Below are 21352 nucleotides of genomic sequence, written 5' to 3'. Positions count from 1 at the left end.
TTTTTTTAAAAAAATTATTTTAATATTAACAATAAAGACATTTTTCATTACATTTTTTTAACTTAAAAATTATTCATGTCATAATGAAGTGACAACAGCGTACCTTATCCACAGCCAAGTTCAACTTATACACGCAGGTCACATATAAACCACAAAGAAACATCGTGGTTCCCTCGCATCAGCATCTTTCGTAATTTTCTTCACTGCTATTTGCCATTGTCACTCTCATTCTCGATGGCGGCGAAGATTTCATTGGCAATTGGTTTGAGAACTCTCTTCACTGTTTTGGGACTTCTTATGCTTGCTATCGTTCTTTACACTGTCTTCACCGATGGTCTTCCGTTTCGCAAAGAACTTCTCACACCGTAAGTAACATCTCTCTATCTCTTACTACATGGAATCTCAATGCATGATTGCGTGGGATTTTTATTTTTTTTTACTCTGTTTTCTTTGCTGAATTAACAGTTTTTTTTTTATTAAAAAAATAATAGAATAGAGCGATCGTAGAATTAGTCGATTTCCTATTTTTTGGTTTACCACTTCCTCTCTCTATGGAATAAATTTTGTCCCTCAATTTTGTTTGATTCAGGTGGATGGCAGCAACTTTGATTGATTTTTATATCAACGTTGTAGCTTTGGCGGTAAGTCAACGACTTCTTGACTTCGTTATTTTCTTCAGTATTTTAGATAGACACAGCACATACCACTTTTTTAATTTTAATTGAAACTCAGTGTTTCTTTTTATGAGGAATCTATCCATTGCTAAAGTGAGTACTGTGTTGACAGAATAAACAAAGATATTTAGCGATGCTAATGTGCCAAAATCAGCTTAAAGTACAGAAAGGGGCATGATTAGTGATGAACTTTTGGAAACAAAAGTTAAATTCTGATTTAAAATATATGTGCTTTGCAGGATTGAGTCAGCAGGCTGATTTTGTGCTGTGTCTTGGATTGAGAAATAAACTTGTCATTTCATTTTTGGTTTTAATTGTAAAATTTGTACTGATGCGAAATTTCAATTTGTACAACTTCCTCTGAAAGTTTGGTGCAGCTTTCTACTACAAACTCATCACTTATGCTATGTGTCCTTATAATTTTTCATTGGAATATAAGTCAAGTTGAATAGACCTGTATTTCCTACTTATTTTTGCGATATGCTATGTCACTTATCTTTCAAACAACTCACTCACAATTTTCAAATTTAGTGCATGCTTGGTTGGGGTTGTTTTTGGAGAAATAATCAGTTATTTTTCAAAGTGTCTAATCGAGCTGACAAAAATCTGTAATTGTTTCTCCAAAATAAGGTGAACCAAATATGGACTCAAAATCATTATCATTTAATACATGAGTAAATCTTATTGGAACGTTGCATAATTGATAATATGTCAAAATCACTTGACAAGCAAAGTTTCATAAGCTCTAACATACATTGTCTATCATCAGGTCTGGATTGCTTACAAGGAATCAAACTTAATCAGCTCAATTCTGTGGATTGTTTTGCTTGTCTGCCTTGGAAGGTATCATTTTCTGTGATGTTATTTTAATTGAAGAATAATGTGTAATATTGCTTAACTAAGGCTAGTTTTAGCATGAAGACTATATTATCTGAGCTACGAACAGAAACTTTTTGACAAGATGTCTCTACTTTTTCTATGACACTTCCCAAATAATATTACCATTTTCTGCTACAATTGTCACATAAAATGAAAATCCAACCAGGTGTCATGGTTTCTTATTTTTGATTTAAATATAGCTCTCAATGTTATACAAATGTGCTTAGCACAGTACAAGTGGATATCAAAGGTTATGGTTTCTTATGTTTAATTTAAAATATAGTTGCTCTCAGTGCTATATGCTTGTACATGGAACAGTCAAGTGGTTCATGGATCTGATAATGCTATATGCTTCATCTTTGAAATGAATTTATGTAATGCATCATAACTTTTTCTCAGGATTCATGTAAACATTAGTTATTTGTATGTGATATACTGATAGAAAGTCACATTGTAGTTATCTTTTCATATTTCTTACTTAAATTAGTTATTGATGAGAGAAGAATTATGTACTTTTGTCTCTGTTAATAACATGTCTACCAGATTCAATGTTTCTTTTCTGTTTTCCTGTCAATTGTTGCACCTATGGAGAAAGCTGGCAGCAATACTCTGATTTCATATTTCTTTCAAAATGTAAAATGTTCCTATGTATAAAAGCTCAGATTGATCATGAGTTTCTGAGTTGTTTCTTTTACGATGATTTAAAGGAATCTCGGAAGTGCTAATTTATTTTCACCATTTTTTTGGTATGTTTTTTAATTGTTTCAGCATCACTACATCTGCCTATATTGTTGTGCAATTTCTGAAGCTGTCATCTCAAGAATCTTCACAGGATCCTATGTATTATGTTCTATTGCGGAATCCAAATAAGTATGTCTACAGAAGCACTACTATATAGTAAAGTTTTCTCAACATTTTCCATTCCTTTTAAAATTTAATATGTTTTCTTGATCCATGGATAATGGTGTCAGTCTAGACTCTAGTTGCCATCCAGCTTATGCTTCTAAATAAATATTCTATTTCATTAGATATTATTGAGATTGACCATTTTTCTTGATGTTGATTCTGAAGTAAATATATTGATTTTCTTCCTTTACTCAGTATAAGAATAGTTAGAGATGCACTTGGTTTGAGTGTTCATTTTCTGTTTTCATTTTCTGAAAATAATTTTCATTTTCAAATTTTCAAGATTTAGAAAACATGTACAGAGAAGACAGCACTCTAAGGTGTCACCGCATTTTAACTTCTTCAAAAAAGGCTGAAAATGTTGATTTGTTGTTTTCAGTTTTAGGCATGTTTTTGAAAATATTTTCAGAGAAAATGTTTTCTAAATTTTAAGCAAACGTATTTTCACTCTTATTTTCTGTTTTCTTTGAAAATGAAAACAGAAAACACTCAAACCAAGTGCCACCTAGATTTCTTGAGTTTGATTGACAGTTTGAGAAGTCAAAAAATGATACAGGTTTTTTTCTTCTTGTTGCTAAATTTTGTGTTATAAATTACTGCATATACATGCCATGTAAAGTGTAATTCCTGCTGTGTTGAATACTTCAATATATATATGTGAATAAAAGAAGCTGGATGATATGTATAGAATCCTATTTCACGGTCTACTTTGCTGTGTGATTTTATATATAATCTTTAGACTTTCATTATCAGTTCTGATTTTACATAGGAACGGCACAGCACCTCAAAGAAAGCATTCATCTATCGTGACTCTAAGAATAATTTTCAGCATTTTGGGTGTTGTCATGCTTGGAACTTTGGTGTACACTCTTATCACCGATGGTTCTCCTTTCCGTATAGAGCTTATAACTCCGTAAGTGCTTCATACTTTTTTATTTTTAGCATTATTTGACGTTATTATCCTTGTTGTCAACATAAGAATGATTGAACCTTCCTGTATAAGCTCAATGTGAGATGGAACATTCCTTTCCCTTTTGTTTTTCTTGTTTAATTAGGAAAAGTTATATAACGTCATTACCACTTTCTTTGTGCTACTTCTGTATACTTGACTGAATTATTCTATTTTCAACATGTTGTCTATGCCTTAATTCTTGTTTTGGTAAATTTTTTCATTCATTGTGATGTAATTTCTTCAATTTTAGTGAAAGTTCATCATCATGCAACATGAACCTTCTTGGGCATTAGAAAACCAGTTTTTGAAGAGGCTGAGGATAAATTTTCCTGATGTGTGGATAAATGGTGGCAATCTTCATTGTTTGACTTTGGTGCCAAAGGCACAGCCGTCAATATTAACTTGATCTCAGCAAAATCCAAATACAGATAATAAAGCACCAATAAATTACTTGATCATGTTATAGGCATTCTACCTGTTGGTAAACATTTGAACGCTTATGCAAAGAATGCAGTATGGACCTCATCAATTTTGAAAGTTTCAATCTTTCCTAATTAAATATTCACCAAGACCAAACCATGTACTTTCTGTCATGATATGTATTTACAACTTGGCATTTGCATGCTCATCCTCATGTGAGAAAATTTTCTCCAAAGTTTCAGCTTGTCCCAGTTATTTTTCTTTTAAGTGAATGTCATAAGCTCCAAAATGTTTGCAGGTGGTTGGCAGCAACATTAGTTGACTTCTACTTCAACGTTGTGGCTCTAGCAGTATGTTACATTTTTTCATCTTATCAGCTCTAAATCATACAAAATATAAGTTTGTTTCAGCTCTAAAACATGTTTTCTATCAAAGAGATGAACTGCCTATGTTAGACCTCTGTCTCAGCTTCTAAGAAAAATGTGTTTCCTCCTCCTTTTTATCTTAAACAATGTTTGAATGAGGGCCACCTTCCTGCTTTTGGTCACCATTGTGAATTGGGTGTGATTGTATGAGTTTTAGTAGAGTATAACAAGTATTGAAATCCTAAATTAGATGTTTCAGTAAAGGAACCAATGATTCTGCCTAGCTAGGGATGCCATCAGGAGACTCTCAAGAAACTTCCTACCTGAGTTAAAACTTAATTTTGAACTTAATTGTGATTAAAATATATCAGCACATTTACCTCTTTAAACATGTTAAAGAAGTCATTTCAATGTTCTCATCTGGTCCTAGCTCATAACAAGATATGTAAAAAAAAATAGAAAAAGAAAATAAATAATTTTCATGGACATAGTAAAATCAAGTGGTTAAAAAGATTAAGGTTGAGTAATGTAAGGGTTTAGGGGAGATAGTGACGGTGGATTATGAGATTGTCTAGTCTGTGACTTTTGTCACTGACTGACGATGCTGTGTAAACCTGGAAAAGGAACTCTTTAATCAAGCAAAATGGAAACCTGGTAAATTCATACAAGAATTTATAGATCATGTAATGACTTTAGTTTGCTCAGAGAAGCCAACCATCTATAACAGTATTTGTGTAATATGCACTACCAAGTGCATTCAGGAGTTATAGCAAAAATAAAATTAATAATTTAAGGAATAGTAGTTTTTCATTGTCATTTGTCAATAGTTGTGACAATGACCTATTTGATTACTGACCACTAGACAATGTTGAAATAATCAAAGTCTAAATATAAGTGTATGTAAGGTTTATGTTCAATTCTGTAATGCTGAAGTTTAATTTCAGTACACTTGTTTTGTCTCAATTTAAATATCCTATTCCTAACTATTCATACAATATCAGGTCTGGGTTGCCTACAAAGAATCTAGTTGGATTTCTGCAATCTTTTGGATAATTCTCTTGATATGTTTTGGCAGGTTTGTTGCCACAATTTTTATTTTGCTTATTTGTTGGTGATTAAAACTAGTTATCATTAGAAAACACCTTTATCAAGCATTTTAACTAATTTTAGTTTTATGACATTCCAATTTCCAATGAGCAACTGTTTAATTTTCAACTATTCATTGATCTGGATATCAAATTTTTTTCAATTTGGCAAGTATTGAATAAGACAATTATATGATGGTAAGCGAGACTAAATAAACAATTTTTTAAAGGCTTCATTGACTTTTTAGTCCCCATAATATATACCTCTTTTGGTTTTAATCCCTAGAAAAGATTATTGTCGGTATTGATCCCTATTAATTTTTTTTTTATTTAGTTTTGGTCCCTATCCTTATTCAATGCTGGCGTGGCTAACAATATTACACTTTTTTCAGTTTTAATCACTAGAAAAAATATTGTCAGCTTTGCTCCCTATTTTTTTTATTTAGTTTTGGTCCCTATCCTTATTCAATGCAAAGCTGACAATATTGTTTCTAGTGACTAAAACTGAAAAAAGTGTAATATTATGGAGACTAAAAGGTTGTTTAAGCCTTTTTTAAAAGAATATTTTCTTGATGTTACTTATGGGCTTATCCCTTTAACCATTTACCATATGGTGCATGCTTCACTAGGTTCTAACAATTCTAACTTCTCATTTTTTTGTGGTTATTTACTTTTCAAAATTTTCAGCATTACTACTTGCTTCTACATTACATGGCAGCTGTTCCAGATATCTCGTGAAGATCCTGCTTACCTTGTTTTAGTGCATCATGGAGACAGGCAAGCAAGCATATAGCACTCTTTTCTTTTTATTTTTGAACATTTGTATTGGGACTGGAACAGACATGAAGTAACATATTTTTGGGGTGGCAGAGTCATTTAACTGTTAAGAAGTTAGTATTCTGTCTTACTGAGACTCTTATCACTTATCACTGGTTACTTAACCATTATAAGGTTTAGCAGATAACAGAGGAATGAAGGTCATCCAACCTTTCGCTGCATAATCTCTATCTTTCTCTACTTTTTATAGTTTACTTAGAAACCTTAATAATTTTTTTTATAATAGGGCAGAAAACAGATATAAGGGGATATCTGGTGAGGCAACATAGCAATGGTGTTCATGAATCAAAGGCATGTAAAACAGTAAAAGGATCAAGTGGTATGTTCTTGAAAATGTGTGAGTGGATTGCCTATAAGGCTTACGATCTCGCATTTACTTTGTTTGATAGTTGCAGGAAATAAAAAAGGGGATTAGATAATCCCTGAGCAGATATTGTAACACCAGAAGACAAAATTAACATACTAGCGCAATAGATGTAGTTTGGAGATCGTTATCTCTGCAAACACTGCTAGTGGATGGACGATGTCGTTCCCCAAGCAGTAATTCTTCTACTTTCTTGTGTTATAAATGCTCAATTTTTTCCTCTGTATAGCACTACCACTGTAATTGATTATGAAGTTTAAACTTCCGAATCAGAGAAAATGTTCAGATCATAAGTATCTATTCATTTGTTACTTGCATGAATAACCGTTTCTTTAATTTTATCATTTCATGGTGCTTTCTCTTCTACTGGAAAATTCCAGTAACTGGAGAGGAAATTTTTCCATCTGGATTGACCGTAAAGTGATTCAGGTTGTAATTGTGCTAACTTATGCATGCCGTATGAAATAATCTTTATTGAGATGTCTGTATAGGTTTCTTAGTAGTAGTTTTTTGTCCCGACAAATCCTTTAAAGTTCTAAAATTGCGGATACCACGTTTCTAAAATTGCCTCTACTCTCAATCGTGTTTCTTTCTCGGGGAAGGTATCAGGTAGCATTTGACACGGTTGAGCTATAATGATCTACGTTTTTTATTACTGCACAAGATAGAGTTGTTAAAAGTTTTCGTTCATCACTTTTTTTTTTTTTTGCAAGTTTCTTTTAGATAAAATCACCAAACTCTGTCCTTGATACTATCACTATGTACCATGTTATGGAGCTATAAATATTGTTCCCTAAAATTTTTCAATTCCCTAATTTCCTCCATTTCACGTGGTCTTCCTCATTCTCATTTTTTTCTGCCAGTTCAATCTTCCTCCCACCATCAATTTAATGATAAAGGTTTGCAATGACCCACTATACTGCTGAATATGAACAACGTGATGGTAATGGAGCATATCCCTACTTTGGATTGTTTATGTTTGATTTTGATTTCATTCAGGCAAAGAACAATATCTATTGTAAGGTATCTATTCTTGAATGTGGATGATCCTGTGCGAAAACTTTAATTTTGTTAGAGTTGCATTAAAGAGTTATTCATCTCCATACCAATACTTCAAGGAAAAAAGGTGACTTGAAGGTAAGGCCCAAGGGTCGTTTTCTGTTATGTATGTAAAATCCTGATTCCTGATCTTTTACAGCTTTCAGTCTTTCACGAGGTAATTGTTTTTGTTATTAGACGGCAAGACCATTTTTGCTTAGTTGTGTTCTTTATTAAACATATGTTATCTAATTTCAATTACCTTGTAATTAAATATTTTTTATGATACATTTCATTTATATGGGTGTATTTGGAAATGAGAATTAATTGTTTTCTTGAGAATTGCTTATTAATTATTTATGTGTTTGGTAACACATTTCAGCTGGTTTTTAAATTTTTTTATTAACTAAAAAATTTGTTTAACTATTTAATAAATAAGTTTTTTTTAATAATTTCTGACATTTTTTAATATGATACTTAAAGTAGTATTTTTAAAAAATACTAACATCTAGCTTCTAAATTTTATATATCTATTTTATTTTTGTCCGTGAATATTTATTAGATTTTTTAAATCTTTTTTACTTAAGGTAGCATTTTATTTACCTTTTTTTTACATATGATACAGTTTTATCATATTTATATTTTTATTATATGATATTGACAATGATATATAATAAGTTTATGTATTTTTTATTTTTTTTTTATATTTTATAAATAAAAAGATACATGTGTTTAAAATTAATTTAATACTAAAATTATAAATATTACAAGTATATTTTTATCAAGAAAATCAAATTAAAAAAATGTATAAAAACATTACATAAATATGTATATTTATGTAATTTTATATTTTTTAGTTATTTTAATAAATAATTTTATTTTAATATTTATGATTTAATAAGATAATTTTTTAATTTTCATTGTCAAATATAATTTTTGTCTTGTTAATTGGTTGACCAGATGTGCATGAATTATTGAAAAACTCCTTAAGTTCTTCTTATTTGAGTGTAATTTCTACAAATAAAAAATTATTTTGTCTTATTAATTGATTTTCTAAATTATTAATTGAATTGCCAGTATTTTATAAATACTGATTTTTATCTTAATATTTTTTTAATGAATTGTCTTAGTATTCTTAAACTGCAATTAGTAATTAATACTTAGGACAATTTAATAGTTTTTTGTTGAAAAAAAAAGCGGTAGGGCGAAGAAACACATCTAAATTCTAATACAATAGGACAGATTATTAGTATGCTAATTGTATTTACTAATATGATAAAATTATTGGTTTTTTTTCGTAAATATATCTTCTCCCTCCTATTTTTTCTTAACCTACACTACTTTACAATTTAATTTTTAATATACACTACTTGAGACTTTCTCTCTCCTTTTTCTTTTTTTTTTAATTTAAAATATTATATTATATAATTTTTTTAATTGTTTTTAAAATTACTTATTTAATAAAATAAATTTTATAATTTTTTTTATTTTTTAAATAAAAATATACAGATAAAGAAAAATAAAAAAAATTGGATAAAATTATAATACAATTTTTTAGTTACTTTGTATGTATTTTTATAGTTAAATTTATGTGTTGTTAATATATTTTTATTATGTTAGTTAATTTAAAAAATAAGAAAATTGGTTAGTAATATTAAAATAAACAAAAAACACAGTAAAAAAATAATTGATACATCTATCTTATATAATAGATATAAAATTTGAAAGAGTAGTAAGTGCTATATTAAAAATATCTTTTAAAATATTTATTGAAAATATCTTTAAATAAAAATATATTGAAAATATCTTTTAGAATATTTATTAAAAATATCTTTAAAAATATTTATTTAACAGTTATTTATTGCTTAAGTGATAAAAATTAATATTTTTATTATTTATGACCTGCATATATGAAAAAGAAAAAAAATTAAAATACCCAAAAAACACCGAGAACGACTAAATATGAGTTAGTTTTGATAATAAAAATATATTGAAAATATCTTTAAAAATATTTTATTAACAATTATTTTTTGTTGCCATGTAACCAATGTGGGAAGAATATAAATGAGATCAATGGATCCTTATCCAAGAAGAAAAAGGACGCCAAGGTAGTAGTGGAAAAACATGTGAAATTTATCGACAACTCAACAGAAACAACTGTCCTAACATATTTGCATCTTAAGTTTTTTCATTAGTCAAGTGTAATTCTTTAAGTATTTTATTGATAATGCAATATAATTTTTTTCTATAAATAAGTTGTTAAACAAAATTTTTTCTCATTTTTAATTAAATCTAATGACATAAACAAACTAATTATATTTATTAATATAATTATATAAGAAAATTCGGATTTTAAATAAAAATATTCACCTAAAAAATATGTTAAGTAAATTAAATAATAAAACAAAAATAATTATATTTAATAATATCATTTTCTTTAAAAAAATTAAAAACAAAATTATAAAATTTAATTCAATAAATAAGTAATTTTAAAACCAATTAAAAAAATTATATAATATAATATTTATATTTTATAATATTTTAAATTTAAAAAAAACAAAAAAAGAGAGAGAAAGTCCCAAGTAATATATATTATGAATTAAATTACAGATTGAAAAAAAACGAAAAGGTGTATTTATGGAAAAAAAAACCAATTATTGACTTTGTATTAATTGATTGTTGACTAATTATTTCTATTTTATAAACTATAATAATTCATTTTTTTATTCATTATACTAATTGATTTATTTCAATATTCTTAAACTACGATCTTGATTGATGAAAAAAATCCTCATACAATTGATAATAGATATAATAAATATTTTCAAAACAATAAAATAAAATAAAAAGATTATAAGACATATAATGATGATTGGAAATTAAATAAAAACAATAAGGAACTATTTATTATGAATTAAATATATAATTAAAAATACCTAGATATGTTAGTAGTACAGTCGAGACTAACACCAACAAACTCTTCTAACGAGTCTCGTATAAAATATTTTGTTATCAAATACTCATAAATCTTAATATTACTTAAGGTTTTTTATTTTTGTGGTCAGAATATATGATATAATAGAAATATAAGATAATAATATGATAGGATAAAAGTGAGATAAATTTTAATTTTATTCAATATTTGATATTCATCGGATTACAAATTAGATAATGATGATATAATTTTATTTTTTTTGGTAACGAGATAATGATGATATAATATAAGTTAGGTTTAAATGACAAAACTATTGTTTCGCGTTAATATGGTATTAATTTTTTAACAATTAAAATTTAATTTATTTTTACAAACTATAAAATTATATTTATATAATTTTAACTATAAAAATAGATAAGCACACGAGTTTTATAAAAGTTTCAGCTTATCTGTTTGTTAACCCAACTAAGGCTAATTGTCCTTTGCAAAATAAATTTGTGAAATTTCTTTAAATACAATTCAAGCATTTCTTACATTTTTTTTTTGTGTTTGACATTTGATTTTAAAACAAATAATCCAAAAATAAATAATATCACATTAAAATTAATTTTAATCAAAATTAACTTTATAAAATTAATTTAAGTTTGCAAATTTAACGTGATAGTAATCTTTTCTCCTAAAAAAAAAAAAAAAAGAAACGCAAAAGGTGCCATGTCATCATTCCGAAACGCCACGATTCCAATGCAAAACGAAGCGAGAGCCGAGATGTGACGTTGCACGCACGTATAAAAGCCAACTCTTCGTCCCTAACGATGTTGTTCTCTCCCTCACTTCTCTATTTTCAGAGGCGAAAAAAGGGAAGAAAACAAATCCCCCAAAAGAAGAATGATATGCCCAAATTATAAAAACTAGGTTTTGATTATATTTTCCCCTCGATTTTCATTTACTGAGAAAATCACTGCTGCTGCTGCTACTCCCTTTTCTCGTCCTCAGTGTCGAGTTATTTCCCCCCCTCAAATTTTCGTTTTTTTTCCTAAAAAAAAGGAAAAGTAAATGGCGGCGGCGATTTCTTCACCGATGGCTCAGTCTGTGGCGGCGGCGGCGACTCCAGTAATAGCTCCGGGAGTCGCATTGGGCGGAGGTCCCTTTGCGAATGCGTCTCTGTACGTGGGCGATCTCGAGGGGAATGTAAATGAGGAGCAACTTTATGATCTGTTCAGCCAGGTGGCTCAGATTGCTTCAATTAGGGTTTGCAGGGATCAGACCAAGCGATCCTCTCTTGGTTATGCCTATGTCAACTTTGCCAACGCTCAGGACGGTTGGTTTTGTTCTCAATTTGCTTTTGGTTTTTATGTAATTTGCAGATTGATGTGAATTCTTTTGACCTTCATTTTACTCGTTAATTCGGTGTTTTGTGTGTAGAGTGAATCATCTTTATCATCATTGTCATTATTATTGTAAAAGAGAGAAGAATCATTTAAAAAAGAAATAACAAAATAGGGATAGTATGGATTTACTGTACTGATACTACTTGAATCAACAATATTCCAGTGAATTTTGTTTTAATGTTTGGGTTTGAGTGGTAGAAAGGCAAGTATTGGGCGGAGGATGATGTTTTGAACCTTATTTATGATATTTTGTTACTTAGATATGTTCCAATATATGAAGCAGGACACTTTTCATTAAGTGTCCACTTAACAAAAAAAATTCATTGGCCTGAACTGACTTTTTTTATATGATTCGGACATTTTGTGAATAATTTGCTCCTTGTTTATAGTTATATTGATGTGAGTTGGCTGTTTGGGTAGTTTGCAGGTTTTGACCTCCCTGAACTGAAATCTCTATGCTGTCATTGCGCAGAAAAAAGTTATATGTTTATTATTTTATTGTTAATTTGCATTTTTGATCCTGTTGTTGTATGACTGCTTTTGGTAATTTTATTACAGCATCCAATGCCATGGAACTTCTGAACTTCACTCCTCTGAATGGAAAACCGATTCGAATTATGTTTTCCCAACGTGATCCAAGCATTCGGAAAAGCGGACATGGCAATGTGTTCATTAAGAACCTGGATACATCAATTGATAACAAGGCATTGCATGACACTTTTGCTGCCTTTGGCACTGTACTTTCTTGTAAGGTGGCTCTTGACAGCAGTGGCCAGTCAAAAGGGTATGGTTTTGTTCAGTTTGACAATGAAGAGGCTGCCCAGAATGCAATCAAACGATTGAACGGCATGTTGATAAATGATAAACAAGTCTACGTTGGACTCTTTATTCGGCGCCAGGAAAGGGAGCAGACAAATGGATCACCCAAGTTCACTAATGTATATGTGAAAAATTTGTCTGAAACATATACTGATGAGGACCTGAAGAAGCTATTTGGCCCCTATGGTACAATAACCAGTGCAACAGTTATGAAAGATGTGAATGGGAAGTCTAGATGTTTTGGTTTTGTGAATTTCCAGAATCCGGATTCAGCAGCTGCTGCAGTTGAGAGGTTAAATGGAACTACTATTAACAATGACAGGGTTTTATATGTGGGGAGAGCTCAGAGGAAAGCAGAAAGAGAGGCCGAGTTGAAAGCAAAAATTGAGCAGGAAAGAATCAGTAGATATGAAAAATTACAAGGTGCTAATTTGTACCTGAAAAATCTTGATGACAGTTTCAGTGATGAGAAGTTGAAGGATCTATTTTCTGAGTTTGGAACTATAACATCTTGCAAGGTATGTGGAAAGTATTCACATTGTATGTCTCTATCTATTGTGCACAGGCAAGTGCAACTACATCTTTGGTTGAGTGGTACCTCATGCATCTAATTAGCCTTTTTTACTTGTTGATTTTATTATTATTATTTGAGTGAATGGTTATATATTGAATATTTTAGGTGATGATTGATTCAAATGGACGGAGTAAGGGGTCTGGTTTTGTTTCCTTTTCTACTCCTGAGGAAGCAAGTAAAGCTGTAAGTTATAATTTATTTTGGTTTAAAAAGGTATAACTGACTACCTGTTTCCTTTTCTTATTGAATGTCTGAGCTTTTTTTATCATCTTTTGTCCAGTTGAATGAAATGAATGGCAAGTTGATTGGACGAAAGCCTCTATATGTTGCTGTGGCCCAGCGCAAAGAAGAGAGGAAGGCTCATCTACAGGTGATGCTTTTCTTTAAAATCTCATTGTTATTTGTTCCAACATGGTTTAAAATCCGGAATACTTCCTTGTTAAGTAAATGTCACTTGTAGTTAAGTGGATTTTCTTCACTTGCATTTGTTGAAATATTCATATGTTCTTTATGATGTATATATGTGCTATATTTGTAGTATTAAATATTAATAATGTTTCATTATATGTATTTTTTTTGGTGATTTTCTTGGTTATTTGAGTTTTGCTGCTTTGCCATACCTATTGTGGATAAAATTTTGGCATATTATATCTCCCGCCCCCCCAAAAAAAATATTTTTAAAATTTTCAAGCATAGAAATATGGTTGTTTAATTGTGTTGAGGAGTTTTTCCTTAAACTTGATTGGTGGTGTAACAAATTGACTTTTTTGCAGGCTCAATTTGCTCAAATTCGAGCACCTGGTGGAATGGCACCTCTGCCTGCTGGTATTCCTTTATATCATCCAGGGGCACCGAGACTTGCCCCCCAACAGTTGTATTATGGTCAAGGCACACCTGGCTTTATGCCACCACAGCCTGCTGGATTTTCTTTCCAGCAGCAAATCTTGCCTGGAATGCGGCCTGGTGTCGCCCCCAATTTCATTATGCCTTACCACCTTCAGAGACAGGGTCAGCTTGGGCAGAGGACGGGTGTTCGTAGAAATGGAAACTTCCAACAGGTGCAACAGAACCAGGTAGTTATTCCATAAGTCTAAGGTTTGAAATACTTGCTCTTAATTATTTTGTCATGATTGAAAACAATTTAATCTTTTTAAGCAGATGCTACATCGTAACTCCAACCAAGGATTTAGATACATGCCCAATGGTCGAAATGGCATGGATCCATCTTTAGTTCCTCACGGTCTTATGGGTCCCATGATGCCTATGCCCTTTGATGGTTCTGGAGTCACTGCAGCCCCTAATGATAATCAGCGTCCTGGAGCATTGTCTACCACACTTGCCTCAGCTCTTGCCTCTGCTACCCCAGAAAATCAGCGCATGGTGGGTATAAATTGATACTTTTTATGCATATGCATACTGCTTATGTTTCACTTTGATCTTGAGAGTTTTCCTCTCTCACAATTCACTCCTTATTTTAAATTATATTGCAATGTACTCAAATTATACAAAGTCTTTCCCTGTTACTCTTTTTGCTATCTTTGGTAGGGACAGATATAAAATGAGTTTGAAGGTTTAATGGACAAATCACACCATGATTTAAATCTGGGACTAAATTGAGAGGGTTGAACATTTTTTAGGATTAAATTGTATTTTACTAATTTTATGTTTGCCTTGGAAGGGATAATGGTATAATAATGTATCCACATTTTTTAATTTATAGTTATTATCGTGACATTTTACTATATAATGATCATTGTGTGAGAAGTAATCTTTGGTTTACATTGTTCAAATTAACAGATGTTGGGTGAACATCTATATCCCCTTGTGGAACGACTCGCACCAAACCAATATACAGCAAAGGTGACAGGGATGTTGCTGGAAATGGACCAGTCAGAAGTAATCAATCTCATTGAATCTCCTGAGGACCTGAAGACAAAGGTGTCGGAGGCAATGCAGGTCCTGCATGAGGTTGCATCTGGTTCTGAAGTTGATCAGCTTGGCTCGATGTCGTTGAATGAATGAAACAGTCTCTGGTAGAGGAAGAGATATGCTCCATCGTGTCATGTGTGAGCCGCTTTTTTGGGGCTTAACGAGCTAGTATTTTCTGGGGTCTTCTGAATTTTGATTTTCAAGATCACATTTTCTCTTTTTTGCGGGATTGTTGATTTGAGATAATATGGAGGGATTCAAGGATTTGTTTTGGTAGACTTTTTACTAGTTTCATTTAGTATTTTCAGACTTATGATTATATTTTGTTTAAGACTGAGTTTGTGGTAGAACATTTGGTTTATTAGCCTTGGAAACAATTTTATTTTATTAGACATTTGAAATGGGTTTTCTCTCTTTTAATTTCTTAATTTATTTTCTGTGTGCACTAATTTTTGGTTGGAAAATTCCAACTAAAGGTGGATGAGCTCTCGACGCCTGTGGTAATGAACTGCATATGCAATTCAGGTTCATTATATTAGCAATAGTTTATTTGGACTTGACATTACTATTTGTCCATGTTCTGTGCCATTAGCTTTTCTGCATTGGTAATGCAGACTGTTAGTCTCAATCTTCCTAATTGCAAAACCAAATTCTAGTTAAAGGTACGTGGTAAATCTCTACAAAATTTTGTCCACTTTAAAAGAGCTTGAATGCTTGATGCTATGTGTGGTCTTTTAAAGAATAAAATTATTTAGAAACTGGCAATTTAGTAAATGTAAATGTTCTCACATAAAAATATATTAGTAAGTTGACATTGGTCCGAATTGAATTATATAAACGTGTATTTTTAAATGCCAAAACAATATAAATTGCTATTTTATGGATTAAATTGCATATTTGCAAGGGCTTTACCTAACTCAACGTTTGCACTTTTATATTTACCTTTTTCTCAAAAAATATTTATATTCTAGGCAAAGTTATGACATCCGGCCTGGTCTTTAATTCGATTGAGACAGTAAATCAGTCATCTAATCAATAGGTCAGTAATTGGTTCAGTTTGATCCAGTATATATTAAAAAAGTTAAAATTATATATGTATCCATTATACATAAGTATATAACTAACATTATTTGATTAAGAAAAATTCATTTATATTTCAAAATCCAAAATAACAATTGAAGTATTAAAGTTAATAACACAGGTCCACAAATAATAATTCAATAACACAATTACACAAATTTCAGGTTTTTTTGGAGCATTTCTTTTTTGTTTTTTTTACTCGAAACATATCTTAAAAATAGGTTCAAATCGTTGGTTTATTCTTTTATACAATTTACCTTTTTCTCAAAAAATATTTATATTCTAGGCAAAGTTATGACATCCGGCCTGGTCATTAATTCGATTGAGACAGTAGGTCAATCATTTAATCGATAGGTCAGTAATTGGTTCAGTTTGGTCCGGTATATATTAAAAAAATTAAAATTATATATGTATCCATTATACATAAGTATATAACTAACATTATTTGATTAAGAAAAATTCATTTATATTTCAAAATCCAAAATAACAATTGAAATATTAAAGTTAATAACACAAGTCCACAAATAAAAATTAAATAACACAATTACACAAATTTCAAGTTTTTTTGGAGCATTTCTTTTTTGTTTTTTTTTTACTCGAAACATATCTTAAAAATAAGTTCAAATCGTTGGTTTATTTCAAATAGGTTGGATTTGACCGGATTATCCCAGATCAAATGCATGATCGATAATCAAATTGACCCGATTATTTCTTCAGGTTTCGGTTGGACCGATCCAACTAAGATTCTAGGTTTACAATTAATAAAGTAATAAATCGAATGAAAACAAGCTATAAAAAAAATTTGATAAACCCTAGTGCAATAGGTAGCTGCAACGCAGCGCATCCCATAAAACCTGTTTCTATTGACCATGCATTCCCATATTGAGAGAATTCTATGGAGCGAGGACCAAATTTCTCGCCGTGTTTTCGAGCTCGCCGCCGAAATCTCTGACGACTTCGGCGGCCATTCTCCGGCGCCCGTGGTCGTCGGCGTGGCCACTGGCGCGTTCCTCTTCTTGGCTGACCTTGTTCGCAAAATAGATCTCTCCATCGCCGTTGATTTCGTCCGAGTCGAATCCTACAGTTCCGGAACCGTGTCCAATGGCGCACCCACCATTTCCTTCGATTTGAAGGTCGACGTCAACTCCCGCCATGTCATCGTGGTATTCCCCCGTTTCCTCCTCCACTCAACACAACAATTGCAACACTGTGTTTCAAATACATTTTTATTTTTATTTTCGAATCTTTTCAATTTCATATGTACTATTAATAATTTCTGATTTACATATTTTTCCCCTCCCCTCTTTGCTAGCCCTATATATTTTATTTGTATAGTTATCTACACTTTTTTTTTGAATCATTGAGATTGGATTGATAATTAGGTCGAAGACATTGTAGATACTGGACATACCTTATCTAAAGTCATTGAGCACTTGAAATCAAAAGGAGCGTCCTCTGTTTCTGTTTGCACTTTCCTTGATAAACCTGCAAGGAGAAAAGTTCATTTTCAGCTGGTGGGTGAAGGGAAATACTACCGGGGATTCGAGGTATGATACTCCCAATTCCTATTCTTCCCTTTCATATCTTTTGGGGTTGTTGTATTTTTTATGCATACCAATACATGCCACATGACATTAGCTATTTACATATCTCATAGGTGTTGTCCTCGAACACAATGTCAACTTATAGCAGAAGAAAATATAGAGGTAAAATGAATCAACCTTCTCTCATAAGTTAAAATTAACTTATGCACCTCAACTTCTTTAGAAGTTCTCTCATTAACTTCTCTAAATATTGAGGTGAATAACTTAGTTTTAACCTGTGAAAGAAGTTTGATTTATTTTACCTCCTTATTTTAAGTGTTTCTCAAGTTAATCCAAGAGCTCCCTCTTTTTTCGTGCTTATTTACTTGAATGGAAATATGAAAGAAAAGTACTCTTATCGGTCTCGTATCAATGTCCAACTCCAATTAACTTTTAGGGTGGAAGTGTATTATAGATATGTTGCAGTTATGATAATTTTAGTTTTCAAATTTTCTGCTTTAGCTGATTCTTTATTCCCTGGATAGTTTCTAGCATGGATCTGAATAGTTTCCAATGCAGCAACGATGTCTATATTATGATACTGACATACTCATGAAGTGCTATGGTCTAAGTACTAAGCAGTATGAGATAGGAGTGATATCTATTGATTCTGTTTGCATATGTTTTTGGTATGCAGTGTCCCAACTATTTCGTTGTAGGTTATGGACTGGATTTCGCCGAACTGTATAGAAATTTACCTTACATTGGTGTCTTGAAGCCTGAACTTTACAAGTGATCTTATATTTCTTAGTGAAACCTGTCACACGTGGTTCTAGAAGTTTTTCTGCCTCACATTCTTCCAAAGAGTAGCAGATAGAAACTAGAAGAAAATTAATAACATGGACTTGCTATGCGCTTTCCTTGGCTACCATGAAATAAATTGTTTCAGAGCTTCTATATTTTCATTTTTAATATTATCTTATTAAAGTAACGTGACAGTGTGTTACTTGGACCAAGTATCAGACAAGGAAAATGTTTGTCAATACAAGATCAAATCAACAACTTATTAGAGGGGCTATTGTTTGCAACTGTTTTGAAAACCTTAATTAATTTTGCGGTTATGTATGTTTCACCTTTTAATTCTTTTTTCAGTTTTTCCGCAATCTTTGACTGTATTCTGTATTGGGAGGAATGTATTTTAGTCGAAATATCTGAGGGAAACTAGGTTGTGTTGTGTATTTGGTCTTCATACAAAACAGAAATTAGTTTTTGTTTAGTCAAGGATATTTTTCAAAAAAAAAAAAAAACTAATAAAATAATCAGGTGTGAAGATTAAAGTGGGAGTGAGGGGGTTGTCAATATCATGGGCCCTGCCCTATTTTCAGATTCATACTAGACATGGTATTTGGGCTAGTTTGTTGTGGTTGGGCATAGAGCTTTTTTTGTGAATTTCTTCCTGCACCCAACATAACTTCTTCTACACCTAGCAAGTGTAGTAAAAAGACCAAAATATCCTTCAGTTAAGAATCAAATACACCATTCCTCCCCACATTATCACCCATGTCATTGACGCCTCCTTTCCCTCCCTGTTATGCCATGACGCTAGACACCATTGACACCTCCTTCCCCTCCCTGATGTGTCATGAGTCTGTTCCTCCCTTCCGTCTAATCAACTTGCATTCTTCCATTTTGTCGTGCGTCCCCGCCGTGAATATCCCCTTCCATACATCTTTGTTTCTAACTGTATTAAACCATAGGCTATAGGAAAGAAAAGAGAGAAGAAAGGAACAAAGAAGAAGTAAAAAGAGTAAATTTGGAATTTTTTAAAATATGTTGGGTGTAGAAAAAATAACCCTTTTTTTTTCTCTTAAGACTTGGGCTTAAAAAGTTAAAATATTTAGATCATATGGTCTAATTTTGGATAATAAAACTAATAATAAAAAATAGTTTAATTTTTATACACAATCAATGGGAAGATCTTTACACTTTCAATTTAATTAAAAAGCATCTTATATATCCTATTTAACTAGGAACTTTATTTTGCCATCAAGACTAAGTTAGATTGTCCCAATAAGATTAATAGAAAGTTCAGTCTTAATCTGTTTGTTTTTCAGTTTGTCATTAATTATCTTCCAATTTAGTAGGTAGTAGAACCCTATTGTTTAGATATGATCAATTTAGACTAATAAAAGTTTAATTGTCTGATGAATTCTGCTACAGCTAATAGCCCTTAAGTTTGATTATGCACATGCTTATACAACCCATATAATAATTGAAAGAACAAACAAAATCAATCATGTTTCTACTGTTTCTAAAGTCTTTATATATGTGGTTTTGATATTCTATTGCTCTTTTTTAGCATTAAGTCAGGCCTCTTTTGAAAAACAGAGATATTTCATTTCACTACCCCGTTTTACCTCTAATTAGAATCACAATAAAAAAATGTACAAGATTTTACCAAATAGGTAAATGCTACGAAGATCATTCTTTATAAAACTAACTAAAGAAAGTTAGTTAATGATATTTAATTGTATTAACTTTAATTAAAAAATATTTTTTTTTTTAATTTATTTTTCATTGAAACTTAGTATTAAAAACAAAAAAGAATCGTTAAAATTAGTATGTTAATTGAATGAAGAGTATTTTAAAGAATATTAAATAAGATAAATTTAATTGAAATTTTCTTATATCATATTTGACTTTGAGATTAAAAAAAATGTGTTTTTCTTTATATGTATCTGAGACGAGAGAGTATTTCATAAATCATTTTGTTCTGATCAAAAGCATAAAAGCCAATTCCGAATATAACTAGAGAAATCCATTTCTAGTATAAGAACAAAATAAAAGGGAAAAAGTTGTAATCTCGGTGGGATGAGGTCCCGAGATTAATGGTTGGATGAAGATAACTTCATTCTGAAGAATTGTAACAACCTGCACCATACCTAAACGTGAGAATTTTAGGACCAAAAGTGGTTGGTGGAGTGGCCCTCTAAACAACTTTAATATAATTAGCTGCTCTTTAACGAAAAATATTTCTCTGATTTATAGTTTTTCTGTGATTTACTCCTATCATTCCTATATTATAAGCATCGAAAGACGAAAGGGACTCACGTACTCCCGTTTTCTCTATTATTATTCGTTCCCTTCCAAACTGTCTGCCACTATCCAATCCTTCTCTTTACTTTAAAAAAATTCTAATCAAGTCAAAGTGTTTTATATTCCCTTAATTCAGCAACACCATCACGTGAGTCAAACTCAAAATTTGAAACTTCGACATTAAGGACTCGTGAATATATATATATATATATATATATATATATATATATATATATATATATATATATAATTTTATGTAAATAATTATCTCTTAAAAACATTAAATTAATTATCTAGTATACTTTTTATTAATTTTTAAAAAAATTTACCTATCACATGTTAAGCTCATTTTGCAATCTTTAGATAATTATCTAGTATTAAAATAATTATTAAATATTATATTGATAAAGTTAAAAAGTTATTTATGACAAAATTCATAAAGAAAAATAATTATGTTTTAAAAGAGATAAACAAGTCAAGCCAACCTT

The 21352-nt window shown here is 30.8% G+C and overlaps 3 protein-coding genes across 9 annotated transcripts; all 3 read left to right on the top strand.

Annotated features, from left to right (window-relative positions):
* The first annotated feature begins 128 nt into the window (after positions 1-128).
* Positions 129-6826, top strand: LOC114402779. 7 transcript variants are annotated; one of them, XR_003664509.1, is made up of 10 exons: positions 130-365; positions 590-641; positions 1444-1517; positions 2322-2423; positions 3229-3372; positions 4130-4181; positions 5198-5271; positions 5969-6058; positions 6350-6437; positions 6514-6826. XR_003664509.1 is itself a non-coding variant. In XM_028365452.1 (9 exons), the coding sequence occupies exons 1-9, from the start codon at positions 235-237 to the stop codon at positions 6518-6520; spliced, it is 726 nt and encodes a 241-aa protein (XP_028221253.1). In that variant the 5' UTR covers positions 129-234; the 3' UTR covers positions 6521-6826. The 7 variants fall into 7 exon arrangements, 3 of the variants coding, with proteins under 3 accessions (XP_028221253.1, XP_028221252.1, XP_028221251.1); XR_003664508.1 differs by having other exon boundaries at positions 6508-6826; XR_003664507.1 differs by having other exon boundaries at positions 6345-6437.
* Positions 6827-11257: 4431 nt separating this feature from the next.
* Positions 11258-15579, top strand: LOC114403259 (polyadenylate-binding protein 3-like). Its single transcript, XM_028366095.1, has 7 exons — positions 11258-11773; positions 12402-13180; positions 13342-13419; positions 13517-13606; positions 14010-14309; positions 14395-14616; positions 15034-15579. The coding sequence occupies exons 1-7, from the start codon at positions 11509-11511 to the stop codon at positions 15256-15258; spliced, it is 1959 nt and encodes a 652-aa protein (XP_028221896.1). The 5' UTR covers positions 11258-11508; the 3' UTR covers positions 15259-15579.
* A 1473-nt stretch (positions 15580-17052) lies between these two features.
* Positions 17053-18911, top strand: LOC114402303 (hypoxanthine-guanine phosphoribosyltransferase-like). The gene is made up of 3 exons (XM_028364819.1): positions 17053-17408; positions 17628-17792; positions 18466-18911. Exons 1-3 carry the CDS (start codon positions 17115-17117, stop codon positions 18562-18564), a joined length of 558 nt encoding a protein of 185 aa, XP_028220620.1. The 5' UTR covers positions 17053-17114; the 3' UTR covers positions 18565-18911.
* Positions 18912-21352: the final 2441 nt, after the last annotated feature.

This window comes from Glycine soja, chromosome 20 (genome assembly GCF_004193775.1).
Source record: "Glycine soja cultivar W05 chromosome 20, ASM419377v2, whole genome shotgun sequence".
Classification (NCBI taxonomy): domain Eukaryota; kingdom Viridiplantae; phylum Streptophyta; class Magnoliopsida; order Fabales; family Fabaceae; genus Glycine; species Glycine soja.
This window is presented reverse-complemented; position numbering and strand designations above follow the sequence as displayed.

Bases quoted from the DNA above. Each gene is read 5' to 3' on its own strand.
- LOC114403259 (XM_028366095.1), top strand. From the start codon at position 11,509: ATGGCGGCGGCGATTTCTTCACCGATGGCTCAGTCTGTGGCGGCGGCG. The intron at 13,181-13,341 runs GTATGTGGAAAG...TGAATATTTTAG, and splicing joins GAACTATAACATCTTGCAAG to GTGATGATTGATTCAAATGG. The intron at 14,310-14,394 runs GTAGTTATTCCA...CTTTTTAAGCAG, and splicing joins AACAGGTGCAACAGAACCAG to ATGCTACATCGTAACTCCAA.
- LOC114402303 (XM_028364819.1), top strand. From the start codon at position 17,115: ATGCATTCCCATATTGAGAGAATTCTATGGAGCGAGGACCAAATTTCT. The intron at 17,409-17,627 runs GTATTCCCCCGT...ATTGATAATTAG, and splicing joins ACTCCCGCCATGTCATCGTG to GTCGAAGACATTGTAGATAC. The intron at 17,793-18,465 runs GTATGATACTCC...TTTGGTATGCAG, and splicing joins AATACTACCGGGGATTCGAG to TGTCCCAACTATTTCGTTGT.
- LOC114402779 (XM_028365450.1), top strand. From the start codon at position 235: ATGGCGGCGAAGATTTCATTGGCAATTGGTTTGAGAACTCTCTTCACT. The intron at 366-589 runs GTAAGTAACATC...TGTTTGATTCAG, and splicing joins CGCAAAGAACTTCTCACACC to GTGGATGGCAGCAACTTTGA. The intron at 1,518-2,321 runs GTATCATTTTCT...TAATTGTTTCAG, and splicing joins TTGCTTGTCTGCCTTGGAAG to CATCACTACATCTGCCTATA.